This window comes from Chamaea fasciata, unplaced genomic scaffold (genome assembly GCF_029207755.1).
Source record: "Chamaea fasciata isolate MVZ Bird 193981 ecotype frontalis unplaced genomic scaffold, bChaFas1.0.hap1 SCAF_5, whole genome shotgun sequence".
Classification (NCBI taxonomy): Eukaryota; Metazoa; Chordata; class Aves; order Passeriformes; family Sylviidae; genus Chamaea; species Chamaea fasciata.
Genome location: NW_027094090.1, coordinates 1,153,773 through 1,162,171, shown reverse-complemented (window position 1 = coordinate 1,162,171; position 8,399 = coordinate 1,153,773). Strand labels below are relative to the sequence as shown.

The 8,399-nt window shown below is 55.9% G+C and overlaps 1 protein-coding gene across 1 annotated transcript; it reads right to left on the bottom strand.

The window, feature by feature from the left end:
- Nucleotides 1-61: 61 nt before the first annotated feature.
- MEST (mesoderm specific transcript) lies at nucleotides 62-8,305 on the bottom strand. The gene is made up of 12 exons (XM_066182626.1): nucleotides 8,241-8,305; nucleotides 6,752-6,906; nucleotides 6,228-6,307; nucleotides 5,749-5,826; nucleotides 5,213-5,349; nucleotides 4,914-4,972; nucleotides 3,307-3,347; nucleotides 3,043-3,113; nucleotides 2,240-2,341; nucleotides 1,577-1,653; nucleotides 1,194-1,257; nucleotides 62-819 (listed from the first exon to the last, which is right to left on the bottom strand). Exons 2-12 carry the CDS (start codon nucleotides 6,903-6,905, stop codon nucleotides 702-704), a joined length of 981 nt encoding a protein of 326 aa, XP_066038723.1. The 5' UTR covers nucleotide 6,906; nucleotides 8,241-8,305; the 3' UTR covers nucleotides 62-701.
- Nucleotides 8,306-8,399: the final 94 nt, after the last annotated feature.

Here is an 8,399-nt window from a genome sequence, read left to right as displayed (position 1 = left end):
CCAGCACAGAAAAAATAGCCCACAATGGCTGTTTATTAATCAAAACCCCCTTATTCCTAAAGGGATGCTATTCAATTCCCAACACAAACTATTAAAAACCACCCCCAACCTCCAAATCTGCAACATTTTTGTGACTGTCTCTTCTTCCACACAGGAAAAAAAAAAAAAATCAATGTACAGAGAGAGATTAAACTCCCATCTCTTGAGGCAGATTCAATTCTCTGAGCTTTGTGTCAGGTAATAAGCAAACCTCAGGGCAGCCTTTTCCTGGGATCAAACTGGGAAAAAATCCCATATGGCAAACTGGGAAGGGAAGGGGGATGGAGGGATTTTGTGAGGGAACTTCTGCCTCTCCCTGCTGATGAAGTGGTTGGTTTGTTTTTTTTTCCCCAAGTCAGGGTGATGAAGGAAGTAAGAAATTCTGATTTCATGTTCATTTAAACCTCTGCCTCTCTCTGAGCTGGGCAAGGAGGGGAGTGAGTGCAGGGCTGCAAGAGCTGCCAGCATCCTGCTTTTTCCCCCTCACTTTTTCCAGTTCTCCAAGGATTTCACTCAGTTTGGCAGCCCAGGATGAAGGCGTGAGCTCAGCATTGGACGTGGCAGAGAAAAAAAAAAAATCAATGTTGGTTTTTTTTTTTTTTTCCTGCCCCCCCCAACAAAGCCTGACTTGAAGCCAAGAGTGAGAACTGAGCTGCAGCAGCTCAGAAGGAGTTGATGAAGTTCAGATAGGCGTTCAGAAATCCCGTGGGATCCTCCAGCTGGGGGTAGTGGCTGATGTGATCATCCAGCACAGACACCGTGGACGCGGGAAGCGCCTTCCTGGTGGATAAACAGAGCGAGGCTTAAGCACAGGAACTCCTGCAGACTCAACCCTCTTGCACAGCCCATTTTTGGGATTGAAAAAAGCCTGGAGCAACTCCATCTGACCCCTTCCAAGTGCTGGATCTCCTTCAGGAAACTTCCTCAGGAAACAAAATTCTTCCCTGTGTGGTTTGAAAATGGATCGACCGAAAATCCTGATGGGTTTTTTTTTGTTTTTTTGGTGCCTAAAACGCAGCACCAATTTCCAAACTGCTCTGACTGAATCAGCTGGCTGTGCAGGTGCCAGTGGGAATTCAAAACTGCCTTCCACGAGGATGGAACTGAAGGAAGAGCCAGGCCAAATTCCCACACATTCCCACTTTTTCTCTTACTTGTAGAGCTGGAGGAACTCCGGGTGTGGATTCACGGGGTCCAGGGGCCCGTAGATGAGATGCACTGGAAGGGAAGCACAGGCAGAGCTTTTATCTCCATCAATTAATGGATTCATTAATTAGAACCTCCCCAAGGAGGACCTGCAGCCTCCAGCTGCCAAATTTTTCCCTGGTTGCAACATTTTTTGGGTTTGAAAAGCTCAGCTTCCCTGGAGCAGCACTTGGAGAGCCAGCTGTGAACCAGGGCACGTTATCTCTGCTGGAAAACTGGATTGGAGCTCAGAATAACGAGAGGCTGATTGAGCGGAAGGAGCCTGGAAGCGGAAGGGGGGGGGAACAATTCCCAAAAATCCCAACCAGTGAAGGAATGGATTCCTACTCACGTGGGACTGAGGTAGACATCAAAGCCCCAACCCAGCGCTCTCTGTGCTTCTTCCTCTGGTTTATGTACTGCAAAATACTGAAGGAAAAGTGGTGGTTACGCGGTGGAATTTGCTCCCGGAGCCAGGTGGGATCTGCATCTCCCCTGGGAAAGCAGCAGCACATCATCAGCCCTGGCCTCAGTGACTCTCTTCTCCCACTGAGGGGAGGGCAGACAAGGAACTGAACTCCACCACCAGCTCGAGACCTCTCTAAAAACCACCGACTGGAAGAAAAGTGACCTTCCAAAATTCCCGAAGCTGAAGATTTGGGATTGCGCCTTGTGGGAATGGCCCAGAAGGTTCAAATCCAGAGGCCTGGGACAATGCTGGGACGGTCTGCTCAAGTACCTGCCACAGACTGAGCTCCAAAACCTCCCCGAATCCGAACCCTTGACTTCCAAAGGAAAAAAATCTCCAGGTTCCACATCTCAGCTCCAACTCCAACCTCGCATCACCCCAGAGAATCCCTGCCCTCCAACGTCGCCCCCCAGCTCTTCCTTGGGGTGTAATGTTGATCCCAGACTCCAAAAGAAGCAGCTGGAAGTTCTGGAGAGCCTGGCTGAGCTCTGGGGACCTCGGGGGAGGTGTGACCTTCAGCTCAGGCAGGAATCCACGCCGAGGTACCTGTCCATGACGAGATTCCCGTCGTTGTTCCGCACTGCCGTCCACATATCCCAGAATTCCGCCTGCGAGGGCTGAGTGTAGGGCCCAAAAACTGCCCCAAGCCTGGGGATAAAAAAAAAAAAAAAAAAAGGAATTTGGGAAGACGCAACAGCGGTGCTGAAAACTACTCAAGGGCAAAAAATTCCAGCACTTCCAGTTTTCACAGCAAAACTCCGAGTTGTCCCCCAAGTAAGTGTTGGATGGCCTCAAAGGGCTTTTTTTTTTCTTTTTTTGGGGGGAAAAAGGGGGGTTTTAGCACTGCTAAAAATATAAAAATCTGGTTGTGCAGGGGTTTTGTTGCCTCTGAAATGTGTAATTCCAACACTTGCGGGAGAGGAGGATTCCAGTGCCCGGGGAGAAGTTGTTGGGTTTATTATTAAACTGAAGTGCTTGGCCAGTGTGGAGAGGGAATGGGCCAGGGGTCAATCCCACCTCTCCGGGGACAGAGCCAGGGAATCTGCTCCCTGCCAAATCCCTGGTTTATGGAATCATGGAACGGTTTGGGTTGGAAGGGAATTGAGGGATCGTTCATTCCCACCCCCTGCCATGGGCAGGGCCACCTCCCACTGTCCCAGGGTGCTCCAAGCCCCGTCCAGCCTGGCCTTGGACACTTCCAAGGATCCAGGGGCAGCCACGGCCTCTCTGGGAATTCTATTCCAGGGTCTCCCCACTCTCCCAGTCAAGAATTCCTTCTGACTTCCTGCATTTCCCCTTTCCCACTTACGCATCGTGCCCAACACCCTCAAAAACCCCACTCAACTCACCCTCCAGAGAAGAAGAAGAAGTTCATGAGGCGCAGGATGATGGGGGACAGCAGCCCCCCATCCTTGAGGAGCTTGGGAAGAAGGGGGAAAAAAAAAAAAGGAGAGAGCACAACTCGACATCAGACACGCGGATAAATCCACGGAGAGCTTTTCCCGTGACTCCCAGCCCGGACCCTTGAGGTGTCCATGGGGTGGGGCAGCGCTCCAAGGGGTGTTTAGTTGGGATTTTGGGATTCAGCAGGACTGGAGAGGGCAGCAGCTCACCTTCTGGATGAAGCGGGGGTAGTGCGTTTCGGGAAAAATCCCTGGAAGGACATCAAAGAACGGAGCTGTAAGGCTGGAAGTGTTTTGCTGCACATCTCCCAGTTTGTCCCTCTTTATGGTGCCATGGAAGTGGCCCAGGGAGCCCCAGGACTGATGCTCCTGGTTAATTACAGCACCTTGATTGCAATCCTTGGGGTTGGGGTGATGGGAGATGGGAAGGCCAACCCATCCCGTGGATTACCATCCTGTGGATCTCATCCCATCCCATGGATCCCCATCCCACTGATCCTCATCCCATGGGTCCCCATCTCATGGATTCCATCCTATCCCATGGATCCCCATCCCACTGATCCCATCCTGTGGATCCCTATCCCATGGTTTCCCATCTCATGGATCCCATCTCATGGATCCCATCTCATGGATCCCATCCCATGGATCCCCATCCCACAGATCTCCATCCCACAGATTCCATCCCATCCTGTGGATCCCATGGATCCCCATCCTGTGGATCCCTATCCCATCCCATGCATCCTCATCCCATTCCCTGGATCCCATCCCATGGATCCCATCCTATCCCATAGATCCCCATCTCACGGATCCCTACCCCATAGATTCCATCCCATCCCACAGATTCCATCCCATCCCACAGATTCCATCCCATCCCATGGATTCCATCCCATTCCATAGATCCCCATCCCATGGATCCCATCCCATCCCATAGATCCCCACCCCATTGATTCCATCCCATCCCACAGATTCCATCCCACCCCACAGATTCCATCCCATCCCATGGATCCCATCCCATAGATCCCCACCCCATAGATTCCATCCCATCCCATGGATCCCATCCCATAGATCCCCACCCCATAGATTCCATCCCATCCCATGGATTCCATCCCATCCCATAGATCCCTATCCCATGGATCCCATCCCATCCCATAGATCCCCACCTCATAGATTCCATCCCATCCCATCCCATCCCATAGATCCCCACCCCATAGATTCCATCCCATCCCACAGATTCCATCCCATCCCATGGATCCCATCCCATAGATCCCCACCCCATAGATTCCATCCCATCCCACAGATTCCATCCCACCCCATAGATTCCATCCCATCCCATGGATCCCATCCCATAGATCCCCACCCCACAGATTCCATCCCATCCCACGGATTCCATCCCATCCCATGGATTCCATCCCATCCCATAGATCTCCATCCCATGGATCCCCATCCCATCCCACGGATCCCATCCCACGGATCCCATCCCACGGATCCCATCCCACGGATCCCATCCCACAGATCCCCATCCCACGGATCCCATCCCATGGATCCCATCCCATAGATCCCCACCCCATAGATTCCATCCCATCCCATGGATCCCATCCCATAGATCCCCATCCCACAGATCCCATCCCACAGATCCCATCCCACAGATCCCCATCCCACGGATCCCATCCCACGGATCCCATCCCACGGATCCCATCCCACAGATCCCCATCCCATGGATCCCATCCCACAGATCCCATCCCACAGATCCCCATCCCACGGATCCCATCCCACGGATCCCATCCCATGGATCCCATCCCTCCCTGGGCAAACCTCACCTCCGTTGGACAAACAGAGGCTGTTGATCAGGATGCTCCCAGTTTTATTGTGCTCATACCTGGGGACAGCAGAGAAGAAGCTGAAACACGACCAAACCTCTCCGCGCTCCGAGAAACGACCCCGCAGGAGATCAAATCCCGCGGGATCGTCTCCGTTTCCTTCGGGAACTGGACGGATGGAAGCCTCGGCTGAGCCCTCCGGCGCAAGGAAAAAGGGGATTCTGCGCCACATCCTTCCACTTATGTGCCGGAAAGCGTCTTGGTGGGGACCACGAAGGGGCGGGAGGGGTGGCAGGGACCTGTGGAGCAGCTCCTGGGCCACCGTGTCCCCGTAATCGTGGGACAGCAGGTTGATCCTCTGGTGCCGCAGCCCGAGGTGTCGCAGCAGCCCCTCCACGATGGTGGCCTGCTCGAAGATGGAGTAGCCGTGGGGCCTCTGCAAAAGCGAGGAGAGTGGTCCCCGAGTGAGAGCCTGAGCCAGCAGGAGCCCGCGGGTTCCAGGAGAAACGCCCCAAGGGAGGAATGTGGAAATGTGGAATGTGGGAAGCGGCAGCTTGTGAGCAGCTACGTGATGTCCACAAGGCCACCGGGAGCATTGTGCTCCAAAGGGGGTCAAGGTGTGTTTTGGAGTCCCATCAAACCCAGCTTGAAGGTCCACCACAAACCTTCCCTATCCCTCCCACTGTTGTCATGATTTATCCCTTTTCCAGAGGTAAATAGGAGGAGGAAAAAAAAAAAAAAACAAGCACGGTTTTTTCTCCTGGATAGCGAAAACCAATTTTCCGGAGCGCTGAGCCGAGAGCAACCGTGAAAATCCTCATCCCAGGGTACTCACAGGCTTGTCACTGAATCCAAATCCGAGGAAATCCAGGGCAATCACCCGGTGAAAGCGCTGGGTCAGCCCTTCCCAGATCTGGGAAGAGGAGAAATGCATGAAAAAAAAAGCATCCAGCGGCAGCAGAGGATGGAAACATCTGCGGCGATGAGCAGCCCGCGGATGGACGTGCGCTCCTCCCCACCATCCCAGGAGAACATTCCAGCTCCAAGAAAACAGCGGGAGCTCAAACTTTCCCAATAAACAGCCAGATCATCCCCTCCCAAAAAAAGCCGAGGAATTGTCGTGGCCGTTTTCCTGGAGTGTGGGATGTGGAATGAGCTTGGATTTCACACTGGGAGAGGAACAAGGTGATACCCTGGAGCACGGTGGAACCTCCAGCAGAAATCAGGAATTCTCCTCTGGAGGCATGGCCCAGCCCTGCTCATCCCGAGGAGCTGAAAATCCTGGGATTTGCTGTCACATTCCAAGGCCCTCACCTTGCTCCAGTCGTAGCTGGACGTTGGGAAGCCATGCAGGAGCACCACGACGTCGGAGCTGCCGACGGCGCCGCTGGAATCTGTGGGGAGAACCTCGGGGTCAGCTCTTCCCAAAACTTCCTCCTTTCTAATGGGAATTGCTGCTCATCCCGCTGGGAATCCACCTCTCCCTCTGCTGCCTAAAACCAAGGATGGGTTTGACTCCCGCTGCGGCTTCCCTTCGGAAACCTCAGCGGCTCCGTGATCAATGCAGGGATTTAATTAGCCCAAATTAACTCCAGCAGCCTCTGGGCTGCTGCAAAAAGGGTTTCCAGTGGTTTTTTTTTCCCATGCATCCATCGGAGGCTCTTGGGATCCTTCCCGCCAAGGTAGGAGAACCAACTTTCCCCAGTGAAGCGTTCTGATCCATCCCAAACGTTCCGATCCCATCGGATCCAGGATGGCAAAAGCCGGGAGGGATTCGTCACCACCTTGGCCGGTTTTAGGAACGTCCCCATGGGCCACCAAAGGGGTGACTCTGTCACCTCTGTAGAAGATGTTCAGGTCCTTGTAGGTGAAGAAGTTCCCAGAGGATTTCCAGGAGCGGAGCGCCGGGGAAAGCTGGGGGGGTGGGATGTGCAGGTAGACGGCGAGGAGGGGCACGCCCAGCAGCCCCACCTGCAGCCACCACTCCTTCATCCTGCGGGACACAGCCGGGACACTGGGAATCAGTCCGGAATCCCAGCGTTCCCGCAGAGATCCCCAGAACCCACCTCCATGTCCCCAAAACTCCCCCATTCCTATAACCCCTTTCCGTGTCCCCAAAACCTCCCCCATTGCCAGAACCTGCATGTCCCCAGGGTGGCAGGGCCAGCAAAGGTTTGGGGTCTGAGAGGGAACACCGGTCTCATTTGGGGTCTGAGGGGGATTGTGGGGCCGTTTGGGGTGTCAGGGGGAATGAGGATCCTCTTTGGGGTTCAAGGAGGATGGTGGGGTCTGTTTGAGGGGGAACATGGGGTCAGTGGGAGGCTGAGGGGGGCCATGTGGACCCATAAGGGGGGGTTGTGGACTCATGGGGTTTTTGGGGGGGGCATGACCCCACTAAGAGTCCACGGGGGGTCATGGGCTCATTAGGGGGGCTTCAGTGGGGCCATGGGGTCACGGGGGGTCATTGAGGGGTTATGGGATCACTGGGGAGCATGGGGGGGGTTATGGGGTCATTCAGGGGGGCTTCAGTGGGGCCATGGGGTCACTGGGGGGCATGGGGGGGGTTATGGGGTCATTCAGGGGGGCTTCAGTGGGGCCATGGGGTCACGGGGGGTCATTGAGGGGTTATGGGATTACTGGGGAGCATGGGGGGGGTTATGGGGTCATTCAGGGGGGCTTCAGTGGGGCCATGGGGTCACGGGGGGTCATTGAGGGGTTATGGGATCACTGGGGAGCATGGGGGGGGTTATGGGGTCATTCAGGGGGGCTTCAGTGGGGCCATGGGGTCACTGGGGGGCGTGGGGGGGGTTATGGGGTCATTCAGGGGGGCTTCAGTGGGGCCATGGGGTCACGGGGGGTCATTGAGGGGTTATGGGATCACTGGGGAGCATGGGGGGGGTTATGGGGTCATTCAGGGGGGCTTCAGTGGGGCCATGGGGTCACGGGGGGTCATTGAGGGGTTATGGGATCACTGGGGGGCATGGGGGGGGTTATGGGGTCATTAAGGGGGGCTTCAGTGGGGCCATGGGGTCACTGAGGAGGTCAGGAGTTTATTGGGGTCTGGGGGCTCGTGACCCCAACGTGGTTCAGGGAGCCAATGGCAGTCAAAGGGAGGGGACACACCCACTGAGGGGACACACCCACCAAAGCCCCGCCCCCTTGAGCCACACCCCCGAGAAAGCCCCGCCTACCAGCCAACTCCGGGACACCCCCCCCCCCCCTCAGGTCACGCCCCCCTCCCTGAGCGCCGGACGGGCGGGGCGGGTCCTCGGCGCGCGCTCCCGGCGGGGCGGGGCGTGGCCGCGGCCGCGCGCGCGCCGCTCTCACCTGCGCTCAGGTGCTGCCGCGGGCGCGCGCCGCCATCGCGCTCTCCCGGCGGGGCGGGGCGTGGCCGAAGGGGGCGTGCCCTCCGCCGCGCGCATGCGCAGCTTCCCCCTTCTCCCCTTCCCCGCCGCTTCCCGCCCGCCGCGTCCCTGCCGTTGCCGG